Source organism: Nerophis lumbriciformis, linkage group LG35, assembly GCF_033978685.3.
Source record: "Nerophis lumbriciformis linkage group LG35, RoL_Nlum_v2.1, whole genome shotgun sequence".
NCBI lineage: Eukaryota > Metazoa > Chordata > Actinopteri > Syngnathiformes > Syngnathidae > Nerophis > Nerophis lumbriciformis.
This window is the reverse complement of record NC_084582.2, coordinates 3,870,028-3,892,673: the sequence shown is the minus strand read 5'-3', so window position 1 is coordinate 3,892,673 and position 22,646 is coordinate 3,870,028. Positions and strand designations below refer to the sequence as shown.

The following is a 22,646-nucleotide window of genomic DNA, read 5'->3' as shown; positions in this document are numbered from 1 at the left end:
ATATAAATACATGCATGCATATTTTTTCCCCAACTTATTTTATTGGTATTTTATTATTTTGCATATACACTTTTGCCTTCCAAAACACATGCATGTCATCTTTTCAAACATAAATATATGCATGCATATTTCATCTAATGTTTTAATAGTTTATCATATTGAATAGTATCTTATTATTTTTCAAACATAAATATATATATATGTGCAAATTGTGTACAATGGTTTATTAGTTTTTAACATATTTAATAGTTTATTTTTCAAAAATACTTTAGCCTTTCAAATGACATGCATGTCATCTTTTTTATACATAAACATACCCAATTAAATGTGCTAATCATATTAGAACACATGCATTATATAAACTGTAGAATTATGATAACTGCATGGATAAAACAAATAATGATAAAGTCTTACTTGAAATAGTATGGTGCTAAACATTAACACAATCAAACAACCTTGCCTGCGACACAATTCAGAAACAGACTTGCAAAAGACATGAAATTTATGAAATTCATTCAGCCATTAAAATAATTTTGGGGTAAAATTGCATTTTTTTAAATAATCATTCATTCACACAAAATGGTCTCCCAATGGTTAATAGTTCCCATTTGTCTTTGTAACTCATGTTACAAAAAAATGGATTATTAGGTAAATTGTGAACATTAATTAAGGAATAATATCTTAAAAAGGTGTTGGTGTGACACCGCAGGCAAATACTATAACAAGATAAAACATTGGTAATTACCTGGAGTAAGAGGACGACCAGTTGTATATATATGGTGTTGGAGTTGTCCAACTTTTTGTGTGTCTGTAAACGCATCACTGGCTAAGTGCCATATGTGCATGTGTTGGTGCAAGTGAGAAAGAGCGAGCGGCTGCTGTTGATATAACAAAGTTGCTTTTGGTCTGGTTTGTACTGCAGAAAATGACCACTTTTGCTAGATATCATTTTTTTTACTAATGTTTTGGTGATGTGTTTATGGCCGACAATAAAGAGTTTTGCTCAGTAAAGTGATGGATGGAATTCATGTCCTCAAAGCGACAGACGTTACAATATTTGAACAATGATGACGAAAACTGTTTTCTCTGTCGTGTCCGTGTCATGTCGAAAATTGTTAGGCGCTTATTTTTTTATTTGATTTTGTGCGTGCGCAGAGGACGCTTGAGCAGTGCGCAATTGCACAGGCGCGCACCTTAGAGGGAACATTGCTCAGGAGCGACTTATGTGTGAAATTATTAACACATTAGCGTAAAATATCAAATATTATTATTTATCTCATTCACGTAAGAGACTAGACGTATAAGATTTCATGGGATTTAGCGATTAGGAGTGACAGATTGTTTGGTAAACGTATAGCATGTTCTATATGTTATAGTTATTTGAATGACTCTTACCATAATATGTTACGTTAACATACCAGGCACGTTCTCAGTTGGTTATTTATGCCTCATATAACGTACACTTATTCAGCCTGTTGTTCACTATTCTTTATTTATTTTAAATTGCCTTTCAAATGTCTATTCTTGGTGTTGGCTTTTATCAAATAAATTTCTCCCAAAAAAATGTGACTTATATATGTTTTTTCCCTTCTTTATTATGCATTTTCGGCCCGTGCGACTTATACTCCGGAGCGACTTATACTCCGAAAAATACGGTAGTCATTAAAATAATTTTGGGGTAAAATTGCATTTTAAAAATTGTCATTCATTCACACAAAATTGTCTCCCAATGGTTAATAGTTCCCATTTGTCTTTGTAACTCATGTTACAAAAAAATGGATTGTTAGGTAAATTGTGAACATTAATTAAGGAATAATATCTTAAAAAGGTGTTGGTGTGACACCGCAGGCAAATACTAAAACAAGATAAAACATTGGTAATTACCTGGAGTAAGAGGACGACCAGCTGTATATGTGTGGTGTTGGAGTTGTCCGACTTTTTGTGTGGCTGTAAACGCATCACTGGCTAAGTGCCATATGTGCATGTGTTGGCGCAAGTGAGAAAGAGCGAGCGGCTGCTGTTGATATAACAAAGTTGCTTTTGGTCTGGTTTGTACTGCAGAAAATGACCACTTTTGCTAGATATCATTTTTTTTACTAATGTTTTGGTGATGTGTTTATGGCCGAGAATAAAGAGTTTTGCTCAGTAAAGTGATGGATGGAATTCATGTCCTCAAAGCGTCTCGACAGACGTTACATTATTTGAACAATGATGACGAAAACTGTTTTCTCTGTCGTGTCCGTGTGTCGAAAATTGTTATGCGCTTATTTTTTTATTTGATTTTGTGCGTGCGCGGAGGACGCTTGAGCAGTGCGCAATTGCACAGGCGCGCACCTTAGAGGGAACGTTGCTCAGGAGCGACTTATGTGTGAAATTATTAACACAGTACCGTAAAATATAAAATAAAAATATTTATCTCATTCACGTAAGAGACTAGACGTATAAGATTTCATGGGATTTAGCGATTAGGAGTGACAGATTGTTTGGTAAACGTATAGCATGTTCTATATGTTATAGTTATTTGAATGACTCTTACCATAATATGTTACGTTAACATACCAGTTGGTTATTTATGCCTCATATAACGTACACTTATTCAGCCTGTTGTTCACTATTCTTTATTTATTTTAAATTGCCTTTCAAATGTCTATTCTTGGTGTTGGCTTTTATCAAATAAATTTCTCCCCAAAAAATGCGACTTATATATGTTTTTTTCCTTCTTTATTATGCATTTTCGGCCCGTGCGACTTATACTCCTGAGCGACTTATACTCCGAAAAATGCGGTAGTCATTAAAATAATTTTGGGGTAAAATTGCATTTTAAAAATTGTCATTTCATTCACACAAAATTGTCTCCCAATGGTTAATAGTTCCCACTTGTCTTTGTAACTCATGTTACAAAAAAATGGATTGTTAGGTAAATTGTGAACATTAATTAAGGAATAATATCTTAAAAAGGTGTTGGTGTGACACCGGAGGCAAATACTAAAACAAGATAAAACATTGGTAATTACCTGGAGTAAGAGGACGACCAGCTGTATATATATGGGGTTGGAGTTGTCCGACTTTTTGTGTGGCTGTAAACGCATCACTGGCTAAGTGCCATATGTGCATGTGTTGGCGCAAGTGAGAAAGAGCGAGCGGCTGCTGTTGATATAACAAAGTTGCTTTTGGTCTGGTTTGTACTGCAGAAAATGACCACTTTTGCTAGATATCTTTTTTTTTTTTACTAATGTTTTGGTGATGTGTATATGGCCGACAATAAAGAGTTTTGCTCAGTAAAGTGATGGATGGAATTCATGTCCTCAAAGCGTCTCGACAGACGTTTCAATATTTGAACAATGATGACCAAAACTGTTTTCTCTGTCGTGTCCGTGTCTCGAAAATTGTTATGCGCTAATTTTTTTATTTGATTTTGTGTGTGCGCAGAGGACGCTTGAGCAGTGCGCAATTGCACAGGCGCGCACCTGAGAGGGAACATTGCTCAGGAGCGACTTATGTGTGAAATTATTAACACATTACCGTAAAATATCAAATAATATTATTTAGCTCATTCACGTAAGAGACTAGACGTATAAGATTTCATGGGATTTAGCGATTAGGAGTGACAGATTGTTTGGTAAACGTATAGCATGTTCTATATGTTATAGTTATTTGAAGGACTCTTACCATAATATGTTACGTTAACATACCAGTTGGTTATTTATGCCTCATATAACGTACACTTATTCAGCCTGTTGTTCACTATTCTTTATTTATTTTAAATTGCCTTTCAAATGTCTATTCTTGGTGTTGGCTTTTATCAAATAAATTTCTCCCCAAAAAATGCGACTTATATATGTTTTTTTCTTTCTTTATTATGCATTTTCGGCCGGTGCGACTTTATACTCCGGAGCGACTTATACTCCGAAAAATGCGGTAGTCATTAAAATAATTTTGGGGTAAAATTGCATTTTAAAAATTGTCATTTCATTCACACAAAATTGTCTCCCAATGGTTAATAGTTCCCATTTGTCTTTGTAACTCATGTTACAAAAAAATGGATTGTTAGGTAAATTGTGAACATTAATTAAGGAATAATATCTTAAAAAGGTGTTGGTGTGACACCGCAGGCAAATACTAAAACAAGATAAAACATTGGTAATTACCTGGAGTAAGAGGACGACCAGCTGTATATGTGTGGTGTTGGAGTTGTCCGACTTTTTGTGTGGCTGTAAACGCATCACTGGCTAAGTGCCATATGTGCATGTGTTGGCGCAAGTGAGAAAGAGCGAGCGGCTGCTGTTGATATAACAAAGTTGCTTTTGGTCTGGTTTGTACTGCAGAAAATGACCACTTTTGCTAGATATCATTTTTTTTACTAATGTTTTGGTGATGTGTTTATGGCCGAGAATAAAGAGTTTTGCTCAGTAAAGTGATTTATGGAATTCATGTCCTCAAAGCGTCTCGACAGACGTTACATTATTTGAACAATGATGACGAAAACTGTTTTCTCTGTCGTGTCCGTGTGTCGAAAATTGTTATGCGCTTATTTTTTTATTTGATTTTGTGCGTGCGCGGAGGACGCTTGAGCAGTGCGCAATTGCACAGGCGCGCACCTTAGAGGGAACGTTGCTCAGGAGCGACTTATGTGTGAAATTATTAACACAGTACCGTAAAATATAAAATAAAAATATTTATCTCATTCACGTAAGAGACTAGACGTATAAGATTTCATGGGATTTAGCGATTAGGAGTGACAGATTGTTTGGTAAACGTATAGCATGTTCTATATGTTATAGTTATTTGAACGACTCTTACCATAATATGTTACGTTAACATACCAGTTGGTTATTTATGCCTCATATAACGTACACTTATTCAGCCTGTTGTTCACTATTCTTTATTTATTAGGGACCGAGTCCCTTTGGGACAGAGGACCCTATTGTATTTCTAGCGTGTTATTATTATACCGCCGCCTCTTTGAGCTGTAATTTGAACCCCTTAACATGCTTCAAAACTCACCAAATTGGACACACACATCAGGACTGGCAAAAATTGCGATCTAATCAAAAAACCAAACCCCACAACTTAAAATTGCGCTCTAGCGCTCCCTAGGAAGAAAACACAGACAAAACTGCCTGTAACTCCCAGTAGAAATGTTATAGAGACTTGAAACAAAAACCTCTATGTAGGTCTCACTTAGACCTATATTTCATTTGAATGACTCTTACCATAATATGTTACGTTGACATACCAGGCACGTTCTCAGTTGGTTATTTATGCCTCATATAACGTACACTTATTCAGCCTGTTGTTCACTATTCTTTATTTATTTTAAATTGCCTTTCAAATGTCTATTCTTGGTGTTGGGGTTTTATCAAATAAATTTCTCCCAAAAAAATGTGACTTATATATGTTTTTTTCCTTCTTTATTATGCATTTTCGGCCGGTGCGACTTTATACTCCGGAGCGACTTATACTCCGAAAAATGCGGTAGTCATTAAAATAATTTTGGGGTAAAATTGCATTTTAAAAATTGTCATTTCATTCACACAAAATTGTCTCCCAATGGTTAATAGTTCCCATTTGTCTTTGTAACTCATGTTACAAAAAAATGGATTGTTAGGTAAATTGTGAACATTAATTAAGGAATAATATCTTAAAAAGGTGTTGGTGTGACACCGCAGGCAAATACTAAAACAAGATAAAACATTGGTAATTACCTGGAGTAAGAGGACGACCAGCTGTATATATATGGGGTTGGAGTTGTCCGACTTTTTGTGTGGCTGTAAACGCATCACTGGCTAAGTGCCATATGTGCATGTGTTGGCGCAAGTGAGAAAGAGCGAGCGGCTGCTGTTGATATAACAAAGTTGCTTTTGGTCTGGTTTGTACTGCAGAAAATGACCACTTTTGCTAGATATCATTTTTTTTACTAATGTTTTGGTGATGTGTTTATGGCCGACAATAAAGAGTTTTGCTCAGTAAAGTGATGGATGGAATTCATGTCCTCAAAGCGTCTCGACAGACGTTTCAATATTTGAACAATGATGACCAAAACTGTTTTCTCTGTCGTGTCCGTGTCTCGCAAATTGTTATGCGCTAATTTTTTTATTTGATTTTGTGTGTGCGCAGAGGACGCTTGAGCAGTGCGCAATTGCACAGGCGCGCACCTGAAAGGGAACATTGCTCAGGAGCGACTTATGTGTGAAATTATTAACACATTACCGTAAAATATCAAATAATATTATTTAGCTCATTCACGTAATAGACTAGGCGTATAAGATTTCATGGGATTTAGCTATTAGGAGTGACAGATTGTTTGGTAAACGTATAGCATGTTCTATATGTTATAGTTATTTGAATGACTCTTACCATAATTTGTTACGTTAACATACCAGGCACGTTCTCAGTTGGTTATTTATGCCTCATATAACGTACACTTATTCAGCCTGTTGTTCACTATTCTTTATTTATTTTAAATTGCCTTTCAAATGTCTATTCTTGGTGTTGGCTTTTATCAAATAAATTTCTCCCCAAAAAATGCGACTTATATATGTTTTTTTCCTTCTTTATTATGCATTTTCGGCCCGTGCGACTTTATACTCCTGAGCGACTTATACTCCGAAAAATGCGGTAGACATTAAAATAATTTTGGGGTAAAATTGCATTTTAAAAATTGTCATTTCATTCACACAAAATTGTCTCCCAATGGTTAATAGTTCCCATTTGTCTTTGTAACTCATGTTACAAAAAAATGGATTGTTAGGTAAATTGTGAACATTAATTAAGGAATAATATTTTAAAAAGGTGTTGGTGTGACACCGCAGGCAAATACTAAAACAAGATAAAACATTGGTAATTACCTGGAGTAAGAGGACGACCAGCTGTAAAAGACAGAAGATAATGTACACACCATTAATCAGCAGCATTTCTTATCAATATCATAAATAAGACATAGTGTTGGCTATACCTATTGTTTGAGTCTGAGGCGTTATGGGAGGACAGCTCTGTGGTATTGATGTACTCCTTCAGGTACACAAAGGGCCTAAAGCACAACAACACAAGATGACTTTAGACAACAGGAACATCAGTTATCACTTTGATGGAAGTGCTGCTCACTTCTTGCTTTCAGGATCTGGTGAGGGGGTGCGTGCGACTTCTTGTAGCCTGGTCCTGGTGTCAGACAAAACACTGCATTGTTAGTCTCATCGCTCAATCACGGCTGACACCGATGATGCACACACACACACACACACACACACACACACACACACACACACTGCATCTGCTCAGTACAGCTCAGGAAGATAATCATTTTCTGTCATCACTTGTTAATGTCGCGCGGTTTGATGGCGACGCCGTTTGACAAAAGGGACACCTCTAACGTGCATCGTTAATCTGGCATCTGGAGACTCATCACAGTGTGCGATGGTGGCGGAAGGAGAAAATTGCACGACAATGGAAAGGCAGATGATGTCACTCACACTGAATGAGATGTCACTGGTGAGCCACTCCGAGAAAGTGCCTTCAAGGTCGTCTATTATGCAAAATTGACTTTCTAATGTTTTTGTAACAGTAATGAGTCCCGAGAGCTTGTTTGTGGTAAAACGTGAGAAAAATCTATCAGCTCCCTCACTTGTTTGGCTCCGTTTTCGAGAGGAGAGGCGCTCAAATGGTCGATTTTGATGAAAAAAATATATAAAGTGGTTTCCTCTATGACAGGGGTGTCAAACTCAAATACAGAGTGGGCCAAAATTTAAAACTGAACAAAGCAGCAGGCCAAGGATGAATAAATTAACCTTTTAATAGGGACTAGAGATGCGCGGATAGGCAATTATTTCATCCGCAACCGCATCAGAAAGTCGTCAACCATCCGCCATCCACCCGATGTAACATTTGATCAGAACCGCACCCGCCCGCACCCGCCCGTTGTTATATATCTAATATAGACGATGCAAGGCATTAGTGAGGTTATAAAGCTTTTGCCTGTTAAAGAAAGGAGACTGATCCAATGCAGCACAGACATTTGCGTGCCACGCTGTCACGACCCAGACGCACACCAGTGCGCAATCATATGGGAGCCGCGCTGAGCGCACCTCCAAGCGCATCTCGCTGCCGGCGACGGCCGGGTATGGGCCCGACGCTCCAGCGCCATCCATTTTCAGGGCTAGTTGATTCGGCAGGTGGGTTGTTACACACTCCTTAGCGGGTTCCGACTTCCATGGCCACCGTCCTGCTGTCTATATCAACCAGGGTGAGCCCCACCCCTTTCGTGAGCGCACTGCGCGCGGAGTGACCCCTGTTACGCGCCTCCGGCAACAGGGGTGGCGGGCAGGTAAACTGCGCGGGCGGAGCGCGCGGAGTGACCCCTGTTAAAATCTTATTTTTTTTTAATTACATCCGCCCGATCCGCGGACGTGCCCGCAAACCGCGCATCTCTAATAGGGACCCAAACAAGTTTTGCATTGAATATTGAACAAGCAAGGCTTATATAACTTTATAGTGACACGCAAACTCGAGTTTCAAATAATAATAATAATAATTAATAAATATCAATTGCATATCAAATACAATTTAAAAAAAAAATTGAATGCCTCTTTTATATTTGCAGCCTTCTGAGGTGAATATCAACATTAACTTTTTCCACAGGCTAATAAATTTGAAAATAAAATAACAATGAATAAACCAACCATTCAGGACTTTAAACTGCTCATTTTGCAACACACTGATCTAATCTGATGTGCCCAAGCCAGATACCTGCCATCTTTTCTTGGATGCTAGTTCATTAATGTCGGGGCTCAGGCTTTGAGCTGAGGCAACCTTCATTATCGAACAAAGGTGTTCATCAGTCATTATATCTTGTAGTCAACCCGGACCACAGTCTTGGGGGCGTGCCTTAAAAGCATTGCCTTTAACGTCCGCTTTTCATCCATTCTGACAACGTGCCGGCCAAGATTCAAGACATGTGCGGCTTCTAAAAGCCCACACACGTGAATGCACACTTAATCAACAGCGATACAGGTTACACTGAGGGTACCCGTATAAACAACTTTAACTCTGTTAGAAATATACGCCACACTGTGAATCCTCACCAAACAAGAATGACAAACACATTTTGGGAGAACATCCGCACCGCAACACAACATAAACACAACAGAACAAATACCCAGAACCCTTTGTATTACTAACTCTTCCGGGACGCTACAATATACACCCCCGCTACCACCAAACCCCCCCCCCCCCCCCCCCGCCCCCACACACACACACCTTGTAGCGTCCCGGAAGAGTTAGTGCTGCAAAGGATTCTGGGTATTTGTTCTGTTGTGTTTATGTTGTGTTACGGTGCGGATGTTCTCCCGAAATGTGTTAGTCATTCTTGTTTGGTGTGGGTTCACAGTGTGGCGCATATTGTGGGTGAGTTTTTCCTTGTCCTTATGTGGGCTCTGTACCGAGGATGTCGTTGTGGCTTGTGCAGCCCTTTGAGACACTTGTGATTTAGGGCTACATAAATAAACATTGATTGATTGACACAATACGAAGGTAGAAAATGGATGGATGGATTGATGATTGATTGATTGATAGATATTTCTAACAATGTTAAAGTTGTTTATACGGGTACCCTCAGTGTAACTTGTATCGCTGTCGATCATATGCATTGCATTCACGTGTGTGTGCGTGCAAGAAGCCGCACATATTATGTGACTGGACCAGCACTAGTTGGACTGGATGAAAAGCAGACGTGAAGATATTTGGGAGGGGCTCTGAAGTTTGGGAGTCACCCGCGAGGGTTGGCAAGTATGAGAAGTAGCGGTGAATGCGGTGTTACCGCGGCACCGCCGCTGTATATAATCAGCGGGCCAACTCTAGTGTTAATTTGATATCGCCTCAAGAGCCAAGTGAAATTACACGGTGGGCCAAATATGGCCCGCGGGCCAGAGTTTGACACCCATGCTCTATGACATGATGGTATTTTTCTTTTTTTCATAAAAAAATACAACCATGCGTGCTTACGGACTGTATCCCTGCAGACTGCATTGATCTATATTGATATATAATATGGAAACCAGAATATTAATAACAGAAGGAAACAACCCTTTTGTGTGAATGAGTGTAAATAGGGGAGAGAGGTTTTTTGGGTTGGTGCACTAATTGTAAGTGTATCTTGTGTTTTTTATGTTGATTTAATAAAAAAATAAAAACTATTTTTTTTATTATTACCGTATTATTATTTTATTTATTTTTTCTTGTGCGGCCCGGTACCAATCAATCCACGGACCGGTACCGAGCCGCGGTCCGGTGGTTGGGGACCACTGCTGTACAGCATTGATTATACATACATGTCCTTTAAAATTCAATTCGAAACAACATTGCAAAATAGTTGTATTAGTAAATAGAGACAACGTTGATCTCTAACATTGAATCAACGTCACAACCTGACATTGACTAAAGGTAGAGATGTCCGATAATGGCTTTTTTGCCGATATTGTCCAACTCTTAATTACCGATTCTGATATCAACCGATACCGATATATAGTCGTGGAATTAACACATTATTATGCCTAATTTTGTTGTGATGCATTAAACAATGTAACAAGGTTTTCCAAAATAAATCAACTCAAGTTATGGAAAAAAATGCCATCATGGCACTGCCATATTTATTATTGAAGTCACAAAGTGCATTATTTTTTTTTAACATACCTCAAAACAGCAGCTTGGAATTTGGGACATGCTCTCCCTGAGAGAGCATGAGGAGGTTGAGGTGGGCGGGGTTGAGGGGGGCGTGGTTCAGGGGTAGGGGGTAGCGGGGGGGTGTATATTGTAGCGTCCCGGAAGAGTTAGTGCTGCAAGGGGTTCTGGGTATTTGTTCTGTTGTGTTTATGTTGTGTTACGGTGCGGCTGTTCTCCCGAAATGTGTTTGTCATTCTTGTTTGGTGTGGGTTCGCAGTGTGGCGCATATTTGTAACAGTGTTAAAGTTGTTTATACGGCCACCGATAATTTTGAAATCCATCCATCCATCCATCTTCTTCCGCTTATCCGAGGTCGGGTCGCGGGGGCAGCAGCCTAAGCAGGGAAGCCCAGACTTCCCTCTCCCCAGCCACTTCGTCCAGCTCCTCCCGGGGGATCCCGAGGCGTTCCCAGGCCAGCCGGGAGACATAGTCTTCCCAACGTGTCCTGGGTCTTCCTCGTGGCCTCCTACCGGTCGGACATGCCCTAAACACCTCCTTAGGGAGGCGCTCGGGTGGCATCCTGACCAGATGCCCGAACCACCTCATCTGGCTCCTCTCGATGTGGAGGAGCAGCGGCTTTACTTTGAGCTCCCCCCGGATGACAGAGCTTCTCACCCTATCTCTAAGGGAGAGCCCCGCCACCCGGCGGAGGAAACTCATTTCGGCCGCTTGTACCCGTGATCTTGTCCTTTCGGTCATAACCCAAAGCTCATGACCATAGGTGAGGATGGGAACGTAGATCGACCGGTAAATTGAGAGCTTTGCCTTCCGGCTCAGCTCCTTCTTCACCACAACGGATCGATACAGCGTCCGCATTACTGAAGACGCCGCACCGATCCGCCTGTCGATCTCACGATCCACTCTTCCCTCACTCGTGAACAAGACTCCAAGGTACTTGAACTCCTCCACTTGGGGCAAGATCTCCTCCCCAACCCGGGGAGGAGATCTTTTGAAATCGATACCGATAATTTCCGATATTACATTTTAAAGCATTTATTGGCCGATATTAAATGTAGAGTATATGTAGAATATATTTATATTATTTATATATTATATACATCATATATTATATATATTACATTATTTATTATTATTATTGTCTATTGTGAGCTGAATTTCCCCCGGGGATCAATAAAGTACTTTCTATTCTAATTTATTCTGTTCTATTATCGGCAGTCCGATATTATCGGACATCTCTAATTCCTACTTTGCGGAAATACATTTGTCGCATTCATGTCTGGAACCAATTAATAGCGACTGGATATGGGAGCTTTAACCACGTGGAAAAAGAGTTTCAGTTTTTGTAATAATCATCAGAGATTGTTGTGAGATCAGTGACCTCCAGTACCATAATTGACCTTCATCTGCATTTAAAACTATTAGTCCTTCAGCATTTTAGCGTTATGAAGCGAACATGATCGTCATAGAGAAAAAAGTCCTCACTACAGAGCTTAGACAGAACTGTGTCTTGATGACCAGCAGAGCAAACAGAAGAGTGTTTTGTGTGTTACGGTGACTTTCACAAGATCAACAACTCACCGATTCATCCCGTACTCCTCCTGTCTTCCGTAGGAGTCCCTGGAGTATGAAAGAAGCCAGATTAGACTTTCACTGTCGGTTGCTGCCGTCAATAAGCTGGACGCGTTCCAATAAACTGATTTTTTCTTTTTCTTGGCTCGGCCCTGCTAAGTCTCCTCCAGAGAGGCTGGGGATTTATTGACCAAGTCGGTCACTTTCACAATTCTGCTACTTCATAATCAACTGTGAGTTTGTTGTCCTGCCTACAGGGTTGCAAACAGGAGGAAAATGTCTGGGAAATTTGCAGAAAATAGATTAAAAGTTTTAATGGAAAAGTTTAGTTGGGGAAATTTGGTATGATAGTTAATTTAGGGTTTGGTCATTGTCATCACAAGACATGTATTACAAGCGAAACTCAAAACATTTCCTGCAAAAGTCCATTCATGTCAGCAATTCAACTTCAAATGTGAAACTGGTATGTGATATTAACTCATTACATGCAACGTGAGATATGTTAACCATTTATTTCTCATAATTTTGAAGATCATAGCTTACAGTTTTTGAAAACATCAGATATTCAATTCAAGGTTTTCATGAGCTGTAAGCCATGATCATCAAAATTATATACCGTATTTTTCGGACTATAAGTCGCAGTTTTTTTCATAGTTTGGCCGGGGGTGCGACTTATACTCAGGAGCGACTTATGTGTGTAATTATTAACACATTAGCGTAAAATATCAAATACTATTTATCTCATTCACGTAAGAGACTAGACGTATAAGATTTCATGGGATTTAGCGATTAGGAGTGACAGATTGTTTGGTAAACGTATAGCATGTTCTATATGTTATAGTTATTTGAATGACTCTTACCATAATATGTTACGTTAACATACCAGTTGGTTATTTATGCCTCATATAACGTACACTTATTCAGCCTGTTGTTCACTATTCTTTATTTATTTGCCTTTCAAATGTCTATTCTTTGTGTTGGCTTTTATCAAATATATTTCCCCCAAAAATGCGACTTATATGTTTTTTTCCCTTCTTTATTATGCATTTTCGGCCGGTGCGACTTATACTCCGGAGCGACTTATAGTCCGAAAAATACGGTATTTACTTTATTTGCATGCTTAGAATAATTATAAAGGTACACTTTATTTGTAATTATTACATTTGTCTAAATAATTTGATGACGTAACTGTTTAATTGCATATATGGCGGAGGGATCTGTGTGGTAATATGGTTTGGACACAAGGTATTATGGGTAATGGCAGTCAGGTATGGGAGAATCGAGCCACACAGTTTTTTGACCTTACTCTTACTTTTTCCAACTCTTTTTTACTGTAACAAACTCGCTTTATTTTGCCATTCATTTGTTCCCACATTGTTATTGTTTTACGTTTTTGAATGATTAAGTTCACAAGTAAACTACCATATTTTTCGGACTATAAGTCGCAGTTTTTTTCATAGTTTGGCCGGGGGTGCGACTTATACTCAGGAGCGACTTATGTGTGTAATTATTAACACATTACCGTAAAATATCAAATACTATTTAGCTCATTCACGTAAGAGACTAGACGTATAAGATTTCATGGGATTTAGCGATTAAGAGTGACAGATTGTTTGGTAAACGTATAGCATGTTCTATATGTTATAGTTATTTGAATGACCCTTACCATAATATGTTACGTTAACATACCAGTTGGTTATTTATGCCTCATATAACGTACACTTATTCAGCCTGTTGTTCACTATTCTTTATTTATTTGCCTTTCAAATGTCTATTCTTGGTGTTGGGTTTTATCAAATACATTTCCCCAAAAAATGCGACTTATACTCCAGTGCGACTTATATATGTTTTTTTCCCTTCTTTATTATGCATTTTCGGCCGGTGCGACTTATACTCCGGAGCGACTTATTCTCCGAAAAATACGGTATTTACTTTATTTGCATGCTTAGAATAATTATAATAAGGGTACACTTTATTTGTAATTATTACATTTGTCTAAATAATTTGATGACGTAACTGTTTAATTGCATATATGTCGGAGGGATCTGTGTGGTAATAAGGTTTGGACACAAGGTATTATGGGTAATGGCAGTCAGGTATGGTGGAATCGAGCCACACAGTTTTTTGACCTTACTCTTACTTTTTCCAACTCTTTTTTACTGTAACAAACTCGCTTTATTTTGCCATTCATTTGTTCCCACATTGTTATTGTTTTACGTTTTTGAATGATTAAGTTCACAAGTAAACTACCGTATTTTTCGGGCTATAAGTCGCAGTTTTTTTCATAGTTTGGCCGGGGGTGCGACTTGTACTCAGGAGCGACTTATGTGTGTAATTATTAACACATTACCGTAAAATATCAAATACTATTTAGCTCATTCACGTAAGAGACTAGACGTATAAGATTTCATGGGATTTAGCGATTAGGAGTGACAGATTGTTTGGTAAACGTATAGCATGTTCTATATGTTATAGTTATTTGAATGACTCTTACCATAATATGTTACGTTAACATACCAGTTGGTTATTTATGCCTCATATAACGTACACTTATTCAGCCTGTTGTTCACTATTCTTTATTTATTTTAAATTGCCTTTCAAGTGTCTATTCTTTGTGTTGGCTTTTATCAAATATATTTCCCCCAAAAATGCGACTTATACTCCAGTGCGACTTATATATGTTTTTTTCCTTCTTTATTATGCATTTTCGGCCGGTGCGACTTATACTCCGGAGCGACTTATACTCCGGAGCGACTTATACTCCGGAGCGACTTATTCTCCGAAAAATACGGTATTTACTTTATTTGCATGCTTAGAATAATTATAATAAGGGTACACTTTATTTGTAATTATTACATTTGTCTAAATAATTTGATGACGTAACTGTTTAATTGCATATATGGCGGAGGGATCTGTGTGGTAATATGGTTTGGACACAAGGTATTATGGGTAATGGCAGTCAGGTATGGTGGAATCGAGCCACACAGTTTTTTGACCTTACTCTTACTTTTTCTAACTCTTTTTTACTGTAACAAACTCGCTTTATTTTGCCCTTCATTTGTTCCCACATCGTTATTGTTTTACGTTTTTGAATGATTAAGTTCACAAGTAAACTACCGTATTTTTCGGGCTATAAGTCGCAGTTTTTTTCATAGTTTGGCCGGGGGTGCGACTTATATTCAGGAGCGACTTATGTGTGAAATTATTAGCACATTACCGTAAAAAAATCAAATAATATTATTTAGCTCATTCACGTAAGAGACTAGACGTATAAGATTTCATGGGATTTAGCGATTAGGAGTGACAGATTGTTTGGTAAACGTATAGCATGTTCTATATGTTATAGTTATTTGAATGACTCTTACCATAATATGTTACGTTAACATACCAGTTGGTTATTTATGCCTCATATAACGTACACTTATTCAGCCTGTTGTTCACTATTCTTTATTTATTTGCCTTTCAAATGTCTATTCTTGGTGTTGGGTTTTATCAAATAAATTTCCCCAAAAAATGCGACTTATACTCCAGTGCGACTTATATATGTTTTTTTCCTTCTTTATTATGCATTTTCGGCCGGTGCGACTTATACTCCGGAGCGACTTATTCTCCGAAAAATACGGTATTTACTTTATTTGCATGCTTAGAATAATTATAATAAGGGTACACTTTATTTGTAATTATTACATTTGTCTAAATAATTTGATGACGTAACTGTTTAATTGCATATATGGCGGAGGGATCTGTGTGGTAATATGGTTTGGACACAAGGTATTATGGGTAATGGCAGTCAGGTATGGTGGAATCGAGCCACACAGTTTTTTGACCTTACTTTTACTTTTTCTAACTCTTTTTTACTGTAACAAACTCGCTTTATTTTGCCATTCATTTGTTCCCACATTGTTATTGTTTTACGTTTTTGAATGATTAAGTTCACAAGTAAACTACCGTATTTTTCGGGCTATAAGTCGCAGTTTTTTTCATAGTTTGGCCGGGGGTGCGACTTATACTCAGGAGCGACTTATGTGTGAAATTATTAGCACATTAGCGTAAAATATCAAATAATATTATTTATCTCATTCACGTAAGAGACTAGACGTATAAGATTTCATGGGATTTAGCGATTAGGAGTGACAGATTGTTTGGTAAACATATAGCATGTTCTATATGTTATAGTTATTTGAATGACTCTTACCATAATATGTTACGTTAACATACCAGTTGGTTATTTATGCCTCATATAACGTACACTTATTCAGCCTGTTGTTCACTATTCTTTATTTATTTTAAATTGCCTTTCAAATGTCTATTCTTGGTGTTGGGCTTTATCAAATAGATTTCCCCCAAAAATGCGACTTATACTCCAGTGCGACTTATATATGTTTTTTTCCTTCTTTATTATGCATTTTCGGCCGGTGCGACTTATACACCGGAGCGACTTATACTCCGAAAAATACGGTACATTATATATTTTAGTAGAGCTGCATGTTATGAGCCTATATTATATATTAGTTTCACTTGTAAATGTATAAACAAACATGATATTCAGATTTTTGATATTTTTTTTAGGAAGGAACTGAAAATCATTTTTTTCAGATGAAGCGGCCTGTCATTAATTGCCATTTTACATCCATAGTCCTTGACCAGTGTTAAAGATAAAAATAATAATGGATTAGATTTATATAGCGCTTTTCTACACTGCAAAAAGTCAGTGTTCAAAAAAAACAAAAAACAAAAATTAGGGGTATTTTATTTGAACTAAGCAAAATTATCTGCCAATGGAACAAGAAAATTTGGCTTGTCAAGACTTTCCAAAACAAGTAAAAATAGCTAACCTCAATTAACCCAAAAATACATTAAAATAAGTATTTTCTCACTAATAACAAGTGTACTACTATAGGAGTACGTATTTTCTATTGTTTCATTGAAAATAAAACAGCAAAGTCCATTTGGCTGTCATCTGTTTTAATATGAGACAATTGTGTCAAAGTCATGATTTTTTTTTACATGCTTGAAATAAGAAATTATTACTTTAAAAAAGTAGTTTTATACTTGTGAGTGTTGATGACACAGCTTTGCATCAGTTGATATTCTAGTTTCAAGCATGTTTTACTCAATATAGGTCATCAAATCTCAGCAACAAGCTGTAATATCTTACTGAGATCATTTAGGACCAAAACACTTAAAACAAGTAAAACAATGTAACATAAAATCTACTTAGTGAGAAGGATTATCTTATCAGACAGAAAATAAGCAAATATCACCCTTATTTGAGATATTTCATCTTACTTAGATTTCAGTTTTTGCAGTGTAGACTCAAAGCGCGTGTATAGGGATGGTCAGCCCTGCTAGGTTGACATGCAGCAGTATAATTTTATTTTGAAATGATCTAATAATGCCTTTTTACTTTGTCTCGAGTACAAGTTTCCAACTTTGCAACTTTCTCCTACCTGATGGTGGTGATGGTTGTGACTGTGTGTACTTGTGAGTCCTCCAGGCTGCAAAACACAGCAAATACCAGCATTCAATAAGTTAAGTTCCCACTTAAGTGTAACTTGTTTTCAATTAAATGCTTGACGGCCTCTTCATTTCCACACACTTATAAAGCCCATTCTGCTTGAATGGTAAAAAAAAAAAAATAAATAAATAAAAGCTTTAATTTGCATCTAATGAGCTGCGCCTTTGAGAAGATGGATACCTCTCCTCTTCCTCTTCCTCCTCTGTGGTGCTTGTGAGAGTATACACAGATGGAGACGTCCACTTGTCCCATGGAGAGTCATCTTCTTTGGACCTTGTGGACAAAAACATGCATAAGATAATGGGAAACGGACACTGTGCACACTACAGGGGACAAAGATAGGCAAAAATATATCTGATATCTGACCTATTTTTTTTTTTTACCAGCACCAGAGGTGGGTAGTAACGCGCTACATTTACTCCGTTACATCTACTTGAGTAACTTTTGGGATAAATTGTACTTCTAAGAGTAGTTTTAATGCAACATACTTTTACTTTTACTTGAGTATATTTATAGAAAAGAAACGCTACTTTTACTCCGCTACTTTTATCTACATTCAGCTCGCTACTCGCTACTAATTTTTGTCGATCTGTTAATGCACGCTTTGTTTGTTTTGGTCTGTCAGACAGACCTTCAAAGTGCCTGCGTTTCAACAAATACAGTCACTGGTGACGTTCACTCCGTTCCACCAATCAGATGCAGTCACTGGTGACGTTGGACCAATCAAACAGAGCCAGGCGGTCACATGACCTGACTTAAACAAGTTGAAAAACGTATTCGGGTGTTACCATTTAGTGGTCAATTGTACGGAATGTGTACTGGACTGTGCAATCTACTAATAAAAGTTCCAATCAATCAATCAAAAGTGTGAAGGAAAAAAGACCCTTTTTTATTTCAACCGTACATCCCGTCAAAAGCCTAAAGACTGACTGCACAGTTCCTGTCTTCACAATAAAAGTGCCGCTCCATCGCGCCTTCGCTTTCAAAATAAGAGTCTCCGAAAGCCAGCGCAAACAAGCTAACAAGCTAGCAAGCTACGGAGTTTGCCGCCAATGTTTTTCTTGTAAAGTGTATAAAAACGAATATGGAAGCTGGACAAATAAGAAGCCAAAAACCAACCACTTTCATGTGGTATTAGACAGAAAGGAGGAACTTTTTTTTTCTCCTCCATTTGAAAACGTGGACGTTATCATCACTACTGTCTGACTACAATCAATGCAAGTCATCAGAATCAGGTAATACACCAACTTATATTCTTGTTTTCATGAAAGAAAGGAATCTATATGTGTTAAACATGCATGTATATTCATTAAAACACCTTTGGCATGTAAACAAAAACGGCAAAATAAATAAATATAAATTATATACTGTATATATCAATGTATGTATATATATATATGTGTATATATATATATATATGTGTATATTAGAGATGCGCGGATAGGCAATTTATTTCATCCGCAACCGCGGCAGAAAGTCGTCAACCATCCGCCATCCACCCGATGTAACGTTTGATCAGAACTGCATCCGCCCGCCATCCGCCCGTTGTTATATATCTAATATTAATACAAATAAAAAAAAAAGGGTGAAAACTACGCGAATTGCACCTTGTGCAGACAAGATTTTTCGATCGGACACGGAGGAATTAGTGATGTAAAAGACCACGTTGGGACAAAAAAACACAAGTCTAATGCCGTTGCTAGCGATACAAGTGGAAAACTTTCAACGTTTTTCGTCGCCCAAACAGATTCTTTGGATGTGATAAATGCCGAAGTTTTATTTACGGAGGCAATAATTGAGCATGGACTTCCAATCGCACTGGCTGATCACATGGGACAGTTAATAATGTAATGCAACCTTTAAAAATCATTACGCGGTGATCGCGATCCCAAAAATAAACTTTTCTTGTATGATAATGTCCAGAAAAATTCGCTTTATATTACTATAGAGTCCTTTTAACGAATGAGTTTGATGGTTTATCACAAACCTTAAATGAAATAAGTCCTTTGTTCTCCTGCACCATGGCCTTGCTTTGTGTTTGGTGCGCCATCCTGTCGGCTGTATTTCACAGCACGACATACTGTTAAAAGTGTTTATACGATTTATACTTTCAATTAACAAATTGAAGTCTTGTGAAAGGTTGACAGGATAACTGGCATTAACTGTCAAAATAATTTCAAACTATTGAAGTTAGCTTACAGAATAAACATGTCAATCAACCCATATGATTTTTGCTGTAATATTTTTGTTTTGAAAAGTCACTGTGACTGATAGAAAAGTGATGGTTTTAGCAACATTTTAACCTGTCTGAATGCTAATAATCATTTTGCGAGCAAGCAGGTAAGCTGCGCGGGCGGAGTGCGCGGAGTGACCCATGCTACGAGCCCCCGGCCACGGGGGTGGCGGGCAGGTAAGCTGCTTACCTGCTGCGCGTGACGCCGGCCGCGGCGAAAGCGGACGAGGCGGGGTGTCGGTGCGGTGGGCGCGGTAGTGACCCTGGACGTGCGTCGGGCCCTTCTCGCGGATCGCCTCAGCTACGGCTCCCGGTGGGGCCCTCTCGGGGGAAGGAGCCTCGGTCCCGGACCCCGGCGAGGCGTCCCTCCGCTCCGTAAAAGTGTCCATCTCTTTTTTTTTTTTCTTCTTCTGTTGTGGCATATGCTGCAGGTGCCTGCTCGTTTTTCGTATGTGGGTAACAACATTTAACTATGTATATATATTTCCCAATTGGTTTAACTGCCACCCGCAAAAAAAAAAAAAAAAAAAAAAAAAAAAAAAAATCTAATTAATCCGCCCGACCCGACCCGCGAGCGGATAAAATCTTATTTTTTTAAATTTCATCCGCCCGATCCGCGGATAATCCGCGGACTCCGCGGTTGTGTCCGCAAACCGCGCATCTCTAGTGTATATATATATGTGTGTGTGTGTGTGTGTGTGTGTGTGTGTGTGTGTGTGTGTGTGTGTATATATATATATATATATATATATATATATATATATATATATATATATATATATATATATATATATATATATATATATATATATATATATATATATGTATGTGTGTGTGTGTGTATATGTTACTCATCAGTTACTCAGTACTTGAGTAGTTTTTTCACAACATACTTTTTACTTTTACTCAAGTAAATATTTGGGTGACTACTCCTTACTTTTACTTGAGTAATAAATCTCTAAAGTAACAGTACTCTTACTTGAGTACAATTTCTGGCTACTCTACCCACCTCTGACCAGCACCACTAAACAATGTCTTCTGGCTCAATGAGCAGAATGTTCAAGCTGCAAAAGCCTCAGCGTACAGTGAGAGGGAGGCGAGGTCAGGGGAATAAAGGAGGCAACAAAGGCACCCCAGTGCTTTTAAGCAAGCAGAAGACTTACTTCCTCTCAAACGTAACCAAAGTCTGCTGATCCTCCTCTCCGGCTTCGGCTAGATCCTCTCTGCTAAGCGAGGACACATACATTGAAAGGCTTTTAGTGCGTAATGGGCGAGGGTAGAGATCAACGGAACACGCTGGAGTAAGAGTAAATCGAAGTGTGTCATCACCTCTCCTCTATGTGGGTCTGCAGAGGGCTTGTGGTTTCCCACTTGCGCGCCCACGACCGGTGAGTGCTGAGGCTGAAAGGGAAAGAAAGCCGTGATAGAGGAGTCATGGCACATGGAGTGGCAACACACACACACGCACACACACATACAAAAGCGCATTGTTTAATCAACAGATTTCTAAGACTCCACTTTACTCTGTAGACTCACTCATGCACAATTCATTAATTACCTTGTGGCATGGGTGTCAAAGGGGGTGATGTCATCAGCAAAAGACACCGTGGCCTTACCGCTCACCCTGGTCAAAATACATAGAGAAGTCATGTTGGAACAGATATAGTGTATACCAGGTCTGGGCAATTATTTTGACTCGGGGGCCAAATTTTTAGAAAAAATGTGTCTGGGGGCCAGTATGCCTGATTTTTAGGAACACTAACATACCTGCCAACTACTCCGGTTTTCCCGTAATTAGTACGGTTTTCATCAACCTATTCCGGGTTACGGTTGCAGTGATAAAAAATACGGTTTTTCATTCATTAAAAAAAATAAAAAAAATTTAAGTTTTAATTTAACTTCCTATCGAGCCATTCCGAATGCCTTGCGCGAGGCTATTTATAGCACCGCTGCCAAGCACGAGGCACCTGTTGCCCATTGTTTCCAAACGAGCGAACGATCATGGAATCAGCCGGAGAAAAATCGCAAACGAGTCTTAAACCGAAAAGAAAACCGCAGTCATTCCGTGAAGAATATTCAAAAGCCTATCCGGGAATAATTATCCGTTCCAAAAAGGGTGAAAACTACGCGAATTGCACCTTGTGCAGACAAGATTTTTCGATCGGACACGGAGGAATTAGCGATGTAAAAGACCACGTTGGGACAAAAAAAACACAAGTCTAATGCCGTTGCTAAATTTGGATTTTAGCCACAAAAAGGTAATGACACCAATGTTATCTATTGGAATTGTTTAGTACTGTTATACTGTTAAAAGTGTTTATACTATTTATGCTTTCAAGTCCAAGTTGAAGAAATCTCGTTAAATGTTGACAGCATAACTACCAAAATACAGAAGTATGTCCTTAATATTTTTGGAGTGCTATTTCTGTTGAAAAGTTAAAATGATTACATTAGAGATGTGATGTGCCACTTTTCAAGTGTCTGATGGCTTAAATTAATTTTCATTAATTTTTCATATTTTGAATTCTTTTGAAAGGCTTACAAAAAAACTACATTTGAATTGTAATTCCATGCTATTGACAGGACTATTAATTTTAATGAAGTTAGCTTACCATGTTTACAGTATGATAATTGTGATAGAAATGTGAATTT

General features: G+C 38.2%; 1 protein-coding gene across 45 annotated transcripts in view; it reads right to left on the bottom strand.

Annotated features, from left to right (window-relative positions):
* The window catches only part of znf185 (zinc finger protein 185 with LIM domain), a 155,263-nt gene that overhangs the window by 12,010 nt on the left and 120,607 nt on the right, over positions 1-22,646 (bottom strand). For 43 of the 45 annotated variants that reach the window (XM_072912273.1, XM_072912281.1, XM_072912277.1 and 40 more), the window contains 9 exons: positions 21,553-21,618; positions 21,324-21,395; positions 21,158-21,220; positions 17,942-18,034; positions 17,694-17,741; positions 12,253-12,291; positions 7,105-7,158; positions 6,956-7,030; positions 3,015-3,035 (listed from right to left, as the gene is read on the bottom strand). In XM_072912273.1, coding sequence (XP_072768374.1) covers positions 3,015-3,035; positions 6,956-7,030; positions 7,105-7,158; positions 12,253-12,291; positions 17,694-17,741; positions 17,942-18,034; positions 21,158-21,220; positions 21,324-21,395; positions 21,553-21,618 — 531 coding nt within the window. Of the gene's footprint in view, positions 1-3,014; positions 3,036-6,848; positions 6,870-6,955; positions 7,031-7,104; positions 7,159-12,252; positions 12,292-17,693; positions 17,742-17,941; positions 18,035-21,157; positions 21,221-21,323; positions 21,396-21,552; positions 21,619-22,646 lie in introns of all 45 variants that reach the window. The other 2 variants (XM_072912274.1, XM_072912275.1) reach the window with 2 other exon arrangements.